At 31.2% G+C, this 16,462-nt stretch overlaps 4 protein-coding genes across 15 annotated transcripts; 2 read left to right on the top strand and 2 right to left on the bottom strand.

Annotated features, from left to right (window-relative positions):
* Positions 1-289: 289 nt before the first annotated feature.
* LOC103572122 (COP9 signalosome complex subunit 5) lies at positions 290-1,587 on the top strand. The gene is made up of 2 exons (XM_008550568.3): positions 290-555; positions 617-1,587. The coding sequence occupies exons 1-2, from the start codon at positions 404-406 to the stop codon at positions 1,491-1,493; spliced, it is 1,029 nt and encodes a 342-aa protein (XP_008548790.1). The 5' UTR covers positions 290-403; the 3' UTR covers positions 1,494-1,587.
* On the bottom strand, positions 1,573-8,969 carry LOC103572119 (AP-1 complex subunit gamma-1). Of its 12 annotated transcripts, none has more exons than XM_053737101.1 (11): positions 8,166-8,757; positions 7,419-7,528; positions 6,665-6,726; positions 6,230-6,422; positions 6,006-6,152; positions 5,614-5,929; positions 3,738-4,601; positions 3,545-3,672; positions 2,772-3,435; positions 2,604-2,696; positions 1,573-2,513 (listed from the first exon to the last, which is right to left on the bottom strand). In XM_053737101.1, exons 2-11 carry the CDS (start codon positions 7,436-7,438, stop codon positions 2,412-2,414), a joined length of 2,589 nt encoding a protein of 862 aa, XP_053593076.1. In that variant the 5' UTR covers positions 7,439-7,528; positions 8,166-8,757; the 3' UTR covers positions 1,573-2,411. The 12 variants fall into 12 exon arrangements, with proteins under 12 accessions (XP_053593076.1, XP_053593075.1, XP_053593080.1 ...); XM_053737100.1 differs by having other exon boundaries at positions 8,306-8,757; XM_053737105.1 differs by having other exon boundaries at positions 6,230-6,413; positions 8,306-8,757.
* A 257-nt stretch (positions 8,970-9,226) lies between these two features.
* LOC103572121 (ADP-ribosylation factor-related protein 1) lies at positions 9,227-10,760 on the bottom strand. The gene is made up of 5 exons (XM_008550567.3): positions 10,556-10,760; positions 10,296-10,466; positions 9,904-9,985; positions 9,624-9,795; positions 9,227-9,382 (listed from the first exon to the last, which is right to left on the bottom strand). Exons 1-5 carry the CDS (start codon positions 10,646-10,648, stop codon positions 9,283-9,285), a joined length of 618 nt encoding a protein of 205 aa, XP_008548789.1. The 5' UTR covers positions 10,649-10,760; the 3' UTR covers positions 9,227-9,282.
* Positions 10,374-16,424, top strand: LOC103572117 (uncharacterized). Its single transcript, XM_008550550.3, has 8 exons — positions 10,374-10,460; positions 10,815-11,006; positions 11,081-11,597; positions 13,508-13,633; positions 14,831-14,872; positions 14,946-15,013; positions 15,524-15,727; positions 15,943-16,424. The coding sequence occupies exons 3-8, from the start codon at positions 11,213-11,215 to the stop codon at positions 16,045-16,047; spliced, it is 930 nt and encodes a 309-aa protein (XP_008548772.1). The 5' UTR covers positions 10,374-10,460; positions 10,815-11,006; positions 11,081-11,212; the 3' UTR covers positions 16,048-16,424.
* The last annotated feature ends 38 nt before the right edge of the window (positions 16,425-16,462 follow it).

Raw genomic sequence — 16,462 nt, 5'->3', positions numbered from 1 at the left:
GGAGTCCTGGAGAAACGCCTCGGCAAATGACCACTAAGCGCATGTGCAAATTATAGGTTAAGTTTTTATTACTTATCTATGTAAAACGAAAAGATTTCGCGGTAATTTTTCAAATCTATTTATTTAAATGACTAATTCCTTAACGCGTTAATAAATAAATAGTCTATCAAAAACCTTTTAAAACTTTTTATAACAAAACTTGTTACATTTCTATTTCTCAAATATTTGAAATTTTATTTTACAGGAATTTGAATTTACCGCCACCTTTATTTTCTTATTTTTACCAAAACAAAATAATAAAACATAACCTCCAACACTCAACAGATTGCAACCCATCAACCAGGATCGAATTATTTATGTAAGTGATTATTTATTAAAAAAATTAATTGCCAAAATTAAAAAAATGGCGAGTACGTCAAGTGATCAGTCAACGATCGCTCAAAAAACCTGGGAGATGTCAAACAACGTCGAGATGATCAGTACCATGGATGAAATATATCGTTACGACCGTCAGGAACAACAAGACATCTTAGCTGCCAAACCCTGGGAAAAAGAGTAAGTTATTTCACCCTATTTTTTTTTTTACTAACAAATAATTTAAAAATTCCTTTTTCAGTCCTCACTTTTTCAAAGACATAAAAATATCCGCGCTGGCTCTGCTGAAAATGGTGATGCACGCCCGGTCGGGAGGAACCTTGGAAGTGATGGGACTTCTGCTAGGAAAAGTGACAGCAAACACGATGATCGTCATGGACTCTTTCGCTCTACCAGTGGAGGGTACCGAGACCCGGGTAAATGCTCAAGCCCAAGCCTACGAATACATGACAGCTTACATCGAAAACGCGAAACTCGTCGGACGTCAAGAAAATGCCATCGGCTGGTACCACAGTCACCCAGGATACGGGTGCTGGTTATCAGGAATCGACGTCTCCACGCAGATGTTGAACCAAAACTTCCAGGAGCCATTCGTCGCCATCGTCATCGACCCAGTGAGAACGATATCCGCTGGGAAAGTTTGTCTAGGAGCATTCAGAACTTATCCTAAAGGCTACAAGCCAGCCAACGAGGAACCGTCAGAGTATCAAACGATTCCTCTGAATAAAATTGAGGACTTTGGTGTTCATTGCAAGCAGTACTACTCCCTAGAAGTCACGTATTTCAAGTCGTCCCTCGATCGCCGTTTACTTGACTCACTCTGGAATAAGTACTGGGTCAACACCTTGAGCTCTTCGAGTTTACTTACAAACGCTGACTACACAACCGGACAAATATTCGATCTGTCCGACAAACTTGAGCAGTCGGAAGTCGCTCTAGGACGTGGGGGATTCATGAGCGGCGCGGATTCTCATGACCGTCGTACCGAAGACAAACTCGTCAAGGCTACAAGAGACAGCTGCAAGACGACAATCGAAGTGATCCATGGCCTGATGGCCCAGATAATTAAAGACAAATTATTCAACCAGGTCAACACGAAATCCATCGAGTCTCAGTAACTCTTTTTTTTTAAAAAATAATTTGTTATTAATAAAACTAAACATTTACCTTAATTTAATAAAAGTAAAATAAAATATCTTGTAATGGAATAAAAATACATTTTATTTTTACACCTCACTATAAATTATATACAGCGTTAATTATTTTTCTTGTTGCTTTTAACATGAATTGTTTTTTTATTTTTATTCATAAATGGGATTTATGTTTATTTATAATATTTATATTTAACTTATTATTATTTAGTTTAATTTATAAAATTAATGTAATGTTGAGAACGTAGGCAGAGCTCACACCCTTTCCAAAAGGAAAACATTTTGGCTGAGCTGGAGCTGTGTCACAGACTTTGAGAGCAAGGCCACTCAGATACCCACCCACCTGTTCTTTTAAACTTAATAATAATTATCATTATTATTTTAATTCAATGGTTTTAATACGCATTTATTACTTCCATCTCACACCAAAATAAAGGACGGAACTACTATTGATACTGACAACTTTTTTCAATATAATTAAATAATAATAAAATCTACGATGCATTCAAAAAAAAATACGATGGCGATATTCCACATTGCGGTATAAAAATTTAAAATAAAACCATGGTATGAATTTAATTGTCTTATCATACAATTGATGACTTTTCAGTCAATAACAATATTGTAAAAATAATTATAATTTTAAGTACAGAAATACCCGAAAATATACACAGAAGAAAAAAATTCTTGGCGCGAGAAGTTTTTCATTTTTAAATAGAAAAAAAATTTCTTGCGCCAAGAAAAATTTAAATTTATAAAAAATTTTTGCGCCAAGAAATCCTTTTTTCTGTGTACATAATTGTAATTAAATTTCGCGAATATTTTCTTTATTTATTTTTTTTTTTAGGCAGGCGTATATACAATTTCATTTTGAATTGCATGCTGTCACTGAACTCCCATCAGTGGAAAATTATTAACTTCCGTTTGTTCTAGTACTGGTCCCGATGGTCCGGTATAGGAAATACGTAAGCGCATTCGTAAAGTTCCCTGAAAAATTTCAAATTATCCAGCAATTAATCGCGGCAATTTTCAAGAGGCCAGAAACTGGGCCACTTATTTTATGTCTAATTTACGTACATTATTAAGACTGGATACTTTGAGAACTTGAGTGACTTGTCCTGATGGTGGGATTACGGTACCCGATGGTGAAAGCATTTGCAATTGGAATGTCTGTTAAATTAAAATTAAGTAATTAGATATTATAATTAGAGTAGAAGCATAAATATTTGAATTTAATGAACAAACCCTAGGAACTGCCGCTTGGAAAAGAAAGTCTGTGAGCGGTGTTGCGTTTGTGTTGACAGCGGTCATGTTGATGACAAGTAGATCAGGCGAATCAGTCGCACGTTCAACTTTGAATGTTATTTTCAACCCGGCGTTGTCGAAGATGATCATACTCTGCACGTCGTTTTGTGGAGCAGAACTCAAAAGTCCATCAACCAAAAAGTTTGTAGGACTGAAAGCTGACGGTGATTGAATTTGAGTGACAGGCGCGGGAGCTGGTGTGCTGGTAAGATCAAGACCTCCAAGAAGGTCCAGCAGATCATTATTATTGACGGGAGTTATTGCTGGTGATGCTGCGGTAGCTGGAGAAGACACTGAGGGCATGCCCAGGTCTGATGATCCAAGAAGATCCAGCAGAGCACTTGAGTCAGCAGAAGGTGAGACTTCGGCAGCTGGCTTCTCTTCTTCCACATCCTGGTCTCCATTGACCATTCCGATGATTCCATTAGCTTGTGGCTTAGCCGTCTCCATCGGCGGCATTCGTTCCAATAACGCCGGTCTCAGATGATCGTACTTCCGGAAGAGTTGGGAAAATTCAATTCCTCGTTGCTGAAGTTCAACATGTAGATTGCTGCCGAATGTGTCAATTATCTGGCGGATCTTCCTGTAAAATCGAGGCGGTCTACTGAAACATTTAACCTCCAGAATCACGAGTGAAATATCTAGGATGGAATAAAGGATAAGGAATGGCGTAATTTATTTCATAAGCGTTTATTTATTATTTTTTAACTCACTCATTTCCACACTGAAATCTCGTGCTTAATTTTGTCAATGACAAAAGTGTGTATTGCTTTGTTATAACTGTATTCTGTGGACTCCAAAGTAGCCTCTGGTACACATCAATCACATCATCTTCAGTTAACTGGACAAATAAATCAACAATTTATTCATAAATAATCTTATTTTATTTTTATCATCAATACTCACATTAACAGGAGCCTCAACATCTTCCGGAGGTTGTCCATAGAGCAGCAGATCTCCATATTCGCCAATGCACCAGGTGGCAACTTGAGCTAGCGGTTGTTTGTCAAAAGTATCTTTTTCCAGTGCATGCCAAAGAGCATTTACTGCGTAAGCCTGTTGCGCCTGAGTCTCGGATATCAACTGAATAGTGCAGGCGACAACGTCGTCTCTTACGTAATTGCCAGCAGCAACGAGGACTTTGAACAAAGTCTCCAGATGCCAGCGTTTGTTGGGAGCGTATCTTTCAGCGGACATGACGATGTTGCTGCTGCACTGGGCTTTGAATTCTGGATCAGCTCGTTCGAGGAATAGAAGAAGTTCTTTCATCATATTCCTGATGTTGCTGGTGTTCACCAGAGCGAAACTCAACTCCATAGCGCGTCTTCTTATTGAGACATCAGGGTCTTTGAGACACTCGAGGATCGTCGAGCGGTGCCTCTGTACTGCGCTTGTGTCCACGTAAACTGTTTTCAAAAGAGTGTTCAAAGCGACGTAGCGGATGTTCTTGTCGTTGTTAAGCAAAAATCTTCCGAGGATGTTGACTGCCAGGACTCGCAATCCGCTCTCTGATTTTATGTCCATGATAGACAGCACGGTCTCGTAGAGAATCGTGTTGCCGACGTTCTTGCTGGTCTCTGTGTTGGTGGCGACCTGGGCTAGAATGTCGTTCATGGCTTCGGAAGCGTCCACGTCATTGTGTCCGAGGATCCGCAGCAGTCGGAGGATCTTCACTTGAAGAAAAGGATCTGATACACCGGAGACGTCGTGCTCTGGAGAATAGCCCGCGAGGATCAAGTTCTTGAGAATTCGCACGAGGTTGGGAACAATCTGAAATTATTTAGTTTATTATTATGATTGTTAAAAAATGTTATTTTTATTTTTATCAAGCGACAGAGAGAAGTAAAGAGAAAAATTTAATTTCATCGAGAAAGAGTGCATATACCTGCGGAGGGACGTCATTTATTTAAATATTAACTGGAAATAATTATCTATTAAATTTATATTTTTTAAAATTCAAAATAATCCTTTTTATAATTTAATATTTTGAGAAAATTTTCCTAATAAATAAATATTTTTTTAGATAGATTTCAAAAAAATTTGTCCTCTGAACTATTAATTTAATTTAATAGTTTTAAAAATCGCGGGAATTTCAAATTTTTAAATTTACAAAAATTTTATTCCTGTGATTTTTTTTAATTCTCAAGTTTTCAATCGACGAAATTGATGCAAAAATTATTTTTTATAAATCTATCTCTTGATGAAAGTGACAGATTTAATTTTTAAAAATAAAAAGGAGTATTTTAAATAAATATTTAAAATTAATGTGCGCCTTAATCGGATACCCGACTTACTGAGTCCGATAAATCATCATAAATTAATTTAAATATGAAGCAGTGATTAATAAACGTCCCTGTGGATTAATATTGCCACAATAATAATAATAATTAATTCTTCTGGATGCACAAAAAACTAAAAAAGATATTAAAAAATAAATAAATAAAAAATACATCAAGTTGTAACCATGCCTTGGGATCCCATACGACGATGAAGAAATATATGTATATGTATATATATTTTAGAGATTACAATATATGAGTAAATAAAAAAAAGCAGTTAAAGAACATGCGATATGTAAATATAGCACATTAACAGATAAATATTAATTACCTCACGGTGGCCGCATTCCTAGACAAGATAAAAAAAAACGATATTTGTTTATATTAAGAAACTTGGTGAGAGTCGCAAAAACGTGCGGGAAAAAATTAAAGCTATTTCCGCCACTATAACCCATTATATAAATAAATAAATAAATATGTTGTATATTTATATATATAATTACCTTTTTAAAATGATTCAACGTATCGATGCTGTTCTCACACATTTCAGTGATAAGAGTGACTCCAGTAATGAGAACTCCGTGATTTTTTTCAGTCAACAAACTCCTGGTCGCTGGCAAAAACATCTCCATGAGTTCCGGCACACGTCGGATTATTCTGAACGCACAGAGCGCTGCTTTTTTTCTGATATACGCGTTCGGTGATTTCATCAATCGCTCGACTTCCGCGGCGAGATCACGCGCCATTCCAGGTGATGCGATAGCTCCTAGTGTACACAGAGCCAACCCGATGACGAATTGCGTTGAACTGTTCAAGTCACTGGTCAAAAAAAACAATTAATTAATACCATAATTTTCTACAATAAATTTATTTTATTTAAATTAAATTCATTTACTTTTTTAGGCAATTGGTGATAAGAAGATGGACATCTTGTCGCTCATCAAGCAGCAGCATCGCGCCTAAGTAACCAATACGTTTGTCTGTAAATCTTGGAGATGCAATGAGTTTCAGACACTCAAGTTGACCAAAATGTGCAGGATAACTGTAATAATTATTTATTATTATCAAGTGACAAGTGAAGTTCCTGAGACATGGGTAAAATATATAAATAAAACTTACCCTAGCATATGAATATAAAGAAGCTTAGCAATATTTCTACATCTCCAAACGCTGTCTTCTTCACGAAACGTCGATCTTATATACGCGCACTCCTTGTTGACGACCGTGCGTTCTTCAGCAGCTGTACGGGCGGCTCTTATTTGTCTTATCAAATCCCGTAGTCGAGTTGGTGCTGGCATTCTCACTGTTGATACTTTTAAATTAACAAGTACGTTATCATGGTGCTGTGTCAGTTAGCTTGGATAGTGATGCGTTAAATTTACTCAAGCAGTTTACAAATAAATAAATAAATACAAAGTACCAAGAGCTAATAAATACTTTGTATGAATAATAGAATTACGTAAATTTATGACAATAAGGGATCAATGTACGCGCAAGCAGGAAGGGGAATAATAGCAACAAATAAAACAAAATATAGTAAACATAAACTCCTACCTCTTTCAACAGCTTCATTGAATGCCTGTTTTAGGGAGGCCATATTAAATGCCGGGTTAAACCTGTAATTAAAGCCATGCCAATTACATGCTCACAAATATTGTAATTATTTTTATGTATATATATGGAGAGAAAAATATTGTCAGGGTAAGTATATATTGAAAAAGTGAATGTATGTCCCATATAAATATAATATATTTGTGACGAATAATGGAAAATCTGGCGCTCTGATGGAAATTTTTTGGAATTTCAGAATTTTCTCTGGAAAACTCAGTTCTAAAGACTTTCAGAGAAAATTCCGGAAAAGTTCCACTAGGGTCAACATAAATTTGAAGCACATGGTCCAATTAAAATTCATGTCACCGTTAATGGTCTATATTATTTCTAAAGGTGATTAGTATCATTAATTATATCAGTATCGCAATAAGAAATAAAAAAATACAATTTTTATTTTGGAGTCGTTATAAATTGTAATAAATTTAGATTTCAGTATTTATGGGACACGAATGATGAAAATTTTCTGGTTCATGTTCTGCTTTTGGTCAGGATTAAAAAATAGCTGCAATGATAATTAATAAATTAGTAATCGTTATTCTGATATGTAATTTGAAGATGCATTGGATAGTAATTCTGACAGTATTTTTCTCCGTGTAATTAAACAATACATAAATCTAAGTAATGCAGTGATAATTTATTGTTATTATTATTAGTTATTATTATTTATAAATATTGTAATGATCTTTAATTGAATTACCCATGTTCTGAAGCATTCATGATTACAAATCAGCAATAAATATCTTGAAATATAAAAACCAAACTGGTACACAATAAAACTTGACAATAATCAGCTCCACACGATTTATCCTGCATAGTATAGGATTTTAAAATGTTAACTCACATCACACAATAAATAATGAAACAGAAAGTAGCAGACATTTTTAAAATTTATTTTAAATAAATAAATAAAATTTTATTTCATTTACAAGTAACTTGTTTATAAAATTAATAAAATACTCTGATATCTGCTACTTTCAGTATCACAATAAATTACATACTAATTTAAAAACTTATTATTATTATTTTAAGTTCAAACACACACTTAATTGATAAAGCGAGTAACCTAGATTAACGATCTGTACATAAAATATCTGCTCAATTTATTTAAATAATAAAAACTACATTACATAAAGATCACGGGCTAGATGTCAAACTCTTGTCTTATCACCGAATAGTTAGTCCGAAGTACTAGGAGCAGTATTTTTTTTTTTTTCAGAACTACTAATTGTTCTTGCAAAAAATAAACGTTTGATAAAAAATTTATGTAAAAAATAATTTATCCAGACTAGTAGAAGCGCCACCTCATCATAGATCTGGATCCCGACGTCATCTCAAATAAATTTTTTTTAATGACAGCTAAGTGACAATTGACAATGCAGATATTTTTAAAAATTATTGTGCTCATATATGGAGTGAAAAAAATATATTATTTATCAGAGCCCACCTGAATCCCAGCACAGTGGGATAAAAAGTCAGACTTTTTTGTAAACTCTAACGAGCATTATTATATTTATATCACACGTTATAAACTTTAGGAAATATAATAATAATATATGCACTAGGTACTAAATAGAAAACACCTACATCGGGTGGTCTTGTCTTTCAGTCTATTTCTCACCTCTTCACTCCACCAAGATGGCCGTTATCATTGACGTTGTTAACAAAAATTTCTATCAAAATTTAAAAAACAACTTTTGTAATTTAAATTGCGCGCACTTACATTACATACTAAAATTATAAACTTTGATGTTTTAAGTCTTAGATAATAATATATATTAATTTATTGCATAAAAAGTAAATATGGATGATAAAAATACGTGGCATGAAAATGAATTTTTTTCATGTCATACTAGAAGTTAATTTGATTTATGCAGTTGGTGTCCTTGCGGGCGGCGAAAATTAAAAATAATATTTTTTTCACGGCAAATTACTGTTACTTTTTACCTCAATACTTTTAAATGAACGAATTATTTGATATTTATTTAAGACATAATTTATTTAAAATGATATATTTATAGCTGACGTTTTAATTATTAGTCACTGCATTATCATAGAATTTATGTGTCAAAAACAAACATTAAATATTACCTTCTATTTAATTCTGGTGGGAGAACACTCCAATCTTCGGTCTCGTAGTACGACCACATGATACGCAGTTATTTTTAAAATTTTAAAATATTATTTTATATAAAAAGTTATTACTTAAATAATTAATTAAACTTTCAGAGAATTAACTCCTTCGAACTCAGGCGATCTAGAAACTCAATGGTAAGGTGCTGGGTCGCTTATCTCTTATCACTTCATGCATTGATATCGTGGGCTTATATACCTTTATTTGAGTTTGCTGATCATCTGGACGATATTATTCTATTAATAAGTATGTGATAAATTCTAACAGTTGAGATCTTAAATTTAATTATGTACTCTATATTTTATTGTCTAACGTTTTTCTCCTGTATATTGAGAAAAAAAAAACTAAGTTTAGCTATAAAATAAAAAATAAACTATATTATTTATTATTTTTATTTGTTTTATCTTTTTTTTATAAATATAAATCTGTTTTAAGATAAGTCGTTGTCGTCCTGATTACGAGGGGGACGCACATCGCTGTTTCTTTTTACGCAGTCGACGAGCCAGTGAATTCCTTCGTCTACTCCATCTCTAAAAGAAAAAAAATTAACTATGACTCCATTAAAAAATATTCGAGTTTTTAACTACAAAGTAAAACAAAAAATTAATGTTACAATTTTTAAAAATTGGCGGCAGAATTTTAAAAAATTATTCAATGCATTTTTTAAAATTATTTGCTGGTATTTGTTTTGTTTAATGAAGACAAAAAATTTGTCTGCTACTTCCGGCATTAGGAATTCAAATTAAAAATTGTACTTTGTACTTTATTTACCCTTTTAAAGCAGACACTGGCATCACCATACAATCTCTCCGGCCGATTAAATGAGCATTTTTATTAAAAATTGGTTTTACTTCACATGTTCCCATTGAATCAAGAATGTCTTGTTTGTTTGCTAATACTAGAAGCGGTACTCCTGTTAAATGCTCTGAAGATATCACACGATCTATAAAAAAATAATCGTATTTTTTAAACAAGAAACTTCAATAAAATTTAAATTATTGCTACTGTAATAAATTAATTACTTTTATTTAAAATAATAAATAAAAATTACCAAAAGTTTCTTTGGAATCTGGGATTCGTTCCCTATCTGAAGAGTCTACTATATAAATAACTGCATGTGATTCTGCATAATACTAAAATAAAACAAATAAATAAAATACCGTCAAAAATACTGTAAAAAATTCGAAGTAATTTCGGAGTAATTTAAATCAGAATTTACTCCGTCACTCAGAGTTCCAGTTTTTAAAAAAATTACTCCGTATAGGAGTAAATAAAGAGTTTGTTTTTTTGTCTGAATGATTTTAGAGTCAGATTTTATTTAAATCCACATTTACTCCGATTTGAAGTTTGAATATTTAAAAAAACTCCCGCGAGATGAATTTCACTCCGAATTTGTTACAGTATAAATTCATCAAGATCATTATTAAATAATTTAAAAAATACTTTATCCCACAATGATTGCAACTCTTCCTGTCCACCAAGGTCCCAAAAATTGAGTCTCACTCCATCTATATCTATCTTGCCAATATTAAGTCCCACAGTTGTTGTTATTTTATTCGGATTCATTCCCTTGTAATTTTTCGTAAATTTTGTTTTTGCCGCCTCCAAGTAAGTCTTAAATAAATAATTGAATACATCAATAAAATCCAACAATAACCTGACAGTAACAAACAAACATAACCTCATTAATCCAACAAACTTACAGTTTTCCCAGCATTGTCCAGTCCCAAAATTAGTATAAAATATTCGTCTTTTTGTACAAGATATTTATATAAACCATTTAATAATGTATACATATTTTCATATATTTTCTACAGTAATTTCCTCAACTTATACGTCATCTTTTCATTTTTTTTCTCTCTCTCTCTATTTTTTTATTCTCCTGTCATTGTCATACTCCAGCTTCTTCTACAATATAATACCACCATAATAACAATAATATATAAAATATATGACATATAGGTACAATTTATATTTCGACTATCGATTAATCGACTGAACAAACCTCGAAAAATGTATGACGTCAATCCATATACATATATCGAGTCATCGATATTTCTTCTGGTTTTCGCTGGTAATTTTCTGGCTGCGAGCTCCGATTTCTTCAGCTTTAGTACGTGATCAGCACCCGTGCTGTTATTGTCATTATTCTAGGTATGTTTTAATTGCAATACTAATTAATTACCATAAAAATAATAATTAAAATAATTATATAAATAAATTTTCAGCATCTTGGATTTAAAATTTAAAAAATAAAATAGTGACGATAATAATGACCTTGGAATAAATTAATTAACCAGTTTTATTAAATAAAATTAAACACGAGACTATTTGTTTATAAGAGTTAAAAATAAATAAAAATGTGTACATCATTGTCGGTGCTCAGTCAGTCAAATTTGCATTACTGTGTTTTAAAACTTAGCAACAAGTTTAAATGCAAAACACCTGGTCTTGTTTTAAAATTCGACAGCACTATCAAGAGGCTGTATGTTAAAAATTTATCACATAAACTATTATCAGTTGGCTGTGAATCATCATCAGCGTTGTCATTTACGTTACCAGCAATCAATCAGCGTCAGACGAGATCATATGGAGCAACGGCAATTGTGTCCGGCACGATTCCTGGTGCTCTTTCAAAACAACAGGCTAAAGATCTGGCTGTAAGACTCACTTCTGAGGAGAGAGAAGTTTTGATTACTGCACTGAAAGAGTGTCAGTCTAATAAAGTCAGAGCTGAGTATGAAGGTAAGGTCTAGGTTTATTATTTTTTATTTTATATTGGGGGTTTACTTGTTGGTTTGTAAGGTAAAGACTTAATTGCTCAGTGATAATTAATATTGACATCAATTATTTATTTGAATTTTAGATCTTTGAAAAATATGTCAAGATGTTTTTCAAAATATCATTTAAAAGTTGAAAGTTAACTGACAGAATATAAATTTATGATCAACGCGACAGAAAAAATGAATTTTTTGACGTAAAGAAAATTTTTTATTATAAAAAAAATTGAAAGAAAGTTTTCTTAGGATTAGAAAAAATTTTCTTGAGTCGAGTAAAATTTTTTTCTATGTATGGGTAAATTATAACAGATATTTTTTAAATTTGAAATGCAACTGTTAGAAAATTTCATTGAAATATTTTTTGTTATCAATTTAAAAACAACTCAATAGATAAACAAATTTTTATCGGAAAATTAAGTCAGAAAAACGTGAGTTTCAATAGGAGTTAATAAGTCGTGCGAGTTGAGTCTTATCAGAAATTAATTAATTATTCTTATAAAAATATTATTTCATAATTTAAATATAATTTTTTTATAACTTCTGATATATTTTTATATAAATAATTATATAGACTTGAATTTAAATTTATTATTAAATAAAATTTTTCATTTGTCGGTTTTATTTACTCGAATGAATTATTATAAATTTTTTAATCGTAAAGAAAAAATTATTACAAGGCCAATTAATTCTCAGGAAAATTTTATCGTACTTTATAAATATAAACAATAACTTACTGAATTGTTTCAATAGGGTGGGAATAAAATAATAAATTCCATGATGTCTCTAAAGTCCGCACGAAAACCGGAAATTTTATAAATATATGACGTCAATAATTGACAGATTTGCGTCACTATATAAAACACTTATTTATTAAAAAATTTGTTTACCAACAGTAAAAACAATTAATTTAATGCGTAGAAAAAAGTTTATTTATTATAAATTGTCTATTATACTTTTGCAGTATCAGCAATTTGAGTTTTTACCTTATAAATAATTAAACAATTTTTTCTATTTAAATTCACTGGTACTTTCTTTTAGATTTTTCAAGCTTTGATTCCAAATATCTCTCACTACCTGTACGTAAAAGAATATAATTAATTATTTGAGTATTATCGGTAATTAAATTTATGGTACTCTTCAGCTTGTAATTCTTTGTTTCAAAAATATGTGATAGTATCAGAGCTGCTGATAAAAAATTTTGTATTTTTATTTAAGCTACAGTAGAATTACCTATAAAAATATATAATTATTAAGTATATGTATTTTTATTAATAGCAAAGTTACTTGTAATTATTTTATGATTTTTCAAGGAATCAAATAATTGATGATCCTTTAAAATAGGAGAGGGACAAAATGGGTACTTCAGCTGTCGTTAAAAAAAAAAATTTGAATTTTTCCCGGGCAAAATTGGGTATTCTCTGAGCAATTACTTTCTTATTAGTAATTAACATTAAAAAAATTACATTTCACATAATTGGATGCAAATTATCGATTTTCCAACAGATTAATTACAAAAAAATAAAACTAAAAAAATGCACATGTAGAAAATTAAAAAATCTACAGGTGCAATTTTTTAAATATTTTTTTTTGATAAGTTATCATTTTTTAAAAAATTATCAGATGTCAGCTAATTTCCGTATCATAAATTAAATTTGAATTTTTAATAAAAAAACTTTTTTAAATTTTGGGAATACCCCATTTGCCCTTCCCTCCTCTAATACCAATAATTACAATAATTATTATATTTATTTAATGTCTTTATACAGTGATGACGTGTATTAATAATTAATGAATTATTTATGACTCAACAGTGTCAATAATACTGAATGATGATAAAAAATATAGAGAATACCTTTTATAATAGTGATCCTACAGGTCAGTTGGCTGCATTTCGATGGAGAAGTAAATTCGGGCGACCAGCTGGAGTACCAAGTCTGGGTGAAGTGGATCCGACAGGAAGTTACTGTGCTGTACCTGATGATTGGCTATTGAGAAAGTATGGTACGAGAACGTCGTAAATATAATCGTGTGTTTTATAATCACACGTGTAATGTCCCTTTCAGCTTAGAGTGGAGGCAGCGAGGGTGGCGGAATGTTTTTTTTTTGTGTCTTTTGAAAAATAGATGTATCGCTTAATAATTAACTGACTGAATATTTCGAATGATTTAAAATAATTTTTAAAAAATAATATATTTGGTACTAACTAATAATTGTGCTTTAAGTGGATCCATGGAACGAAAACCGTAAGCTCGCATGAAAAACATATTTTTATCAGTGTATTCAATTATATCAGACAATCAATATAACACATTCATTATTTCATTTTATTTAAATGTTTATTTCATTAACTAATTGAATTTATTTGAAGGCTTTCTCAGACAGTGCCCGTAATTTTTTTTAAATATTCAATTTCTTCTGCCATGACCGCATTTTAATTTTATTAATTTATTAATTAAAGCATTAATTGAAAAAAGGACAAAGTAGTTACAACTTTATCAAGGTATTTATTAACGCTTCCCGCAATTTAGATACAAGACAAATTTCTTTAACTCCTAATTGATGGCAATTGTAAGAAATTTTTAAAAATCTTGATATGCTTGACAGTTCGCGGGCATTGAATTTTTAAAATAACTGTTGGGTTTTGTCTGAGAATGCCCTTAGAAATAAATCTAAAACATGACAGCTATTGTGTATGTGTAGTCACAAAACCTCAGCTTGTCAATTATTAATTTAGTTTACGTCTATTGTCTCTGCCTTCCACCCAAAGCTCTATCGGGCACTTGCGCATCCAATTGTCTAACACCTGAACAAAAAATAAATGTTACTGACACAGGCTATCTCCTTTCTGCTTTATCTTTCACACGGACAATATATTCTGTAAGTCTTCTGAAATATCAAGCTGACATTCAAAACACTGAGTATGGCTTTTATATTTTTATTTTATTATGCACTAATCATTTAATCAACTACTTCACTAACTTATTAATTGTAACTTCGATTTATGCAAATCAATTTTTCGTCTGAAATTTAATCCAAACTTTTAATTTATTTTAATTAATAAGGAAACTTTTAGACCCTGATAATTTAATAACTTAATTAAAAGTGTTTGCATAAATCGAGAGTACAAAATAAAATCACAACTTTTTTATAAAAGTTTTATTAAATTTTTTTAATCTTATTAAAGTTAATCTCTTGTAGCGGAAACAGTTCCACAGCCAACGCGCCGTGATTTAATGCGAGGTAAAAAATAAATTTACTTTTATTAATTAACTTTTTTTACGAAATACTGACGCTAATTAATTTTTTTTTTTAGTATCAATCGCAAATGCGATTCCGTTTATTGGATTTGGATTTCTCGACAATTTTTTCATGATAATCGCGGTGAGTATTTAAATATTTTATTTTTAAAATTACACATGGCTGCTTTACTATTAAAATATTTAACGAGATTGATTTTTCTTTATGTTTTAACTCTCATGAATTTTAAAATGACCCAAATTCCCGTAAATGACATGAAAGAGTCGCCTTTATTTTATCATATGTTTTAAATAAAAATGAAAAACTTTTATACCAGAAATTTTTCATCACTTTTTTTTTAAATATTCAAAATAATTGAATAGTAACGAGGGTTGTAATGAGGGAGAGACTCGTAAAATAAAAATAAAAACTAATGACAAGCATAAACTTTTAGGGTCTCGTAAAATTTAAAAGTTTGTCATAAAAAAAATCACTCAATCCATTGAGTTCTATGGCAGATTAAAAGAATCAGGGTGACAGAGTCAAAATTAAACTTACAGTCCACTGGCTTAGGGATCAATAGTTGCGATGATTAAAAACAAGTGGTCTCACTGCTACATAATTACTAATTAGGGAAATCTTGTCGCTTTGCAGGGCGAGCACATTGAAGCATCTCTGGGCGCAATTATTTCAATATCAACAATGGCAGCAGCAGCACTCGGGAACACCATCTCTGATATTCTAGGAATAGGATCAGCTTCATATGTTGAATTACTAGCTCAGAGGATAGGATTCAAACCTCCTAGACTTACGCCAGTGCAATTGGATCTTCCGCGTTCTAGAACAGCTGCCAATCTGGTTTGTTTTTTAATAAAATATTTATTGTTATCAAATACCAACTAAAAAACCCCAAAACTTTCCGCTGTGTTGAGCTTCATGACATTAAAACGTCAAGCTGATAAAAACTCGAGTTTCGAAACTCGCACTGAAATCTATAATTTGAATTTTCATGGCGGAAATTCAAATGTTAAATAAAATGACGACATAAAAAATAATTAATGTCTTTTTTCCAGGGTCGAGTGATTGGCGTAACGATTGGCTGTATACTTGGAATGACTCCTCTCCTTCTTCTACACACGGACAGCAAAGAAGATGAAGAGAAGGAAAAAAAAAATTAGTGTGATTGAATTTTACTAGACATACTTTAAAACTATTTATAGATGCCATATTACGACCAATATTATTTTATTTTTTTTTCTATTGACATATAATTTATACTTCAGTGGTCCAACGATTGGGTCACATCTGCATAAATATTTAATGAAAATAAATGTAAATAGTGTTTTGTTTAAAATCAAATAATTTTAAGCCTTGCCAGTACTCTGTCGACGTAATTACGCTTCCGACTATTTTATCTAGCTCAATTATTTATTGTAAAAGTGTTTTTTTTTTTTTTTTTTACTTTTAATGTGATAGCATAAAATAGTGCAATAGTAAGTCCGACGCAAACTTATACGATTAAATTGAGGACCAAATTATATCTGAAAATCAATAATAATAATAATAATAATAAAAATTATAATGTTAAAATAA

This window comes from Microplitis demolitor, chromosome 2, assembly GCF_026212275.2.
Source record: "Microplitis demolitor isolate Queensland-Clemson2020A chromosome 2, iyMicDemo2.1a, whole genome shotgun sequence".
NCBI lineage: Eukaryota > Metazoa > Arthropoda > Insecta > Hymenoptera > Braconidae > Microplitis > Microplitis demolitor.
The sequence above is the reverse complement of the archived record's forward strand: the minus strand, read 5'-3'. Positions and strand labels throughout refer to the sequence as shown.

What these genes read in the sequence shown, in the direction of transcription:
- LOC103572117 (XM_008550550.3), top strand. Translation starts at nt 11,213, where the DNA reads ATGTGTACATCATTGTCGGTGCTCAGTCAGTCAAATTTGCATTACTGT. An exon ending in AGTCAGAGCTGAGTATGAAG is followed by an intron (nt 11,598 to 13,507) that starts GTAAGGTCTAGG and finishes GTGATCCTACAG; the next exon opens with GTCAGTTGGCTGCATTTCGA. An exon ending in TTGGCTATTGAGAAAGTATG is followed by an intron (nt 13,634 to 14,830) that starts GTACGAGAACGT and finishes AATCTCTTGTAG; the next exon opens with CGGAAACAGTTCCACAGCCA.
- LOC103572119 (XM_008550552.3), bottom strand. Translation starts at nt 8,868, where the DNA reads ATGTGGTCGTACTACGAGACCGAAGATTGGAGTGTTCTCCCACCAGAA. An exon ending in CCACCAGAATTAAATAGAAG is followed by an intron (nt 6,727 to 8,809) that starts GTAATATTTAAT and finishes CTTTAATTACAG; the next exon opens with GTTTAACCCGGCATTTAATA. An exon ending in CGTTGAATCATTTTAAAAAG is followed by an intron (nt 4,602 to 5,613) that starts GTAATTATATAT and finishes AAATAATTTCAG; the next exon opens with ATTGTTCCCAACCTCGTGCG.
- LOC103572121 (XM_008550567.3), bottom strand. Translation starts at nt 10,648, where the DNA reads ATGTATACATTATTAAATGGTTTATATAAATATCTTGTACAAAAAGAC. An exon ending in TGGACAATGCTGGGAAAACT is followed by an intron (nt 10,467 to 10,555) that starts GTAAGTTTGTTG and finishes TATTTATTTAAG; the next exon opens with ACTTACTTGGAGGCGGCAAA. An exon ending in CCAGTGTCTGCTTTAAAAGG is followed by an intron (nt 9,383 to 9,623) that starts GTAAATAAAGTA and finishes TTTTTCTTTTAG; the next exon opens with AGATGGAGTAGACGAAGGAA.
- LOC103572122 (XM_008550568.3), top strand. Translation starts at nt 404, where the DNA reads ATGGCGAGTACGTCAAGTGATCAGTCAACGATCGCTCAAAAAACCTGG. An exon ending in GCCAAACCCTGGGAAAAAGA is followed by an intron (nt 556 to 616) that starts GTAAGTTATTTC and finishes TTCCTTTTTCAG; the next exon opens with TCCTCACTTTTTCAAAGACA.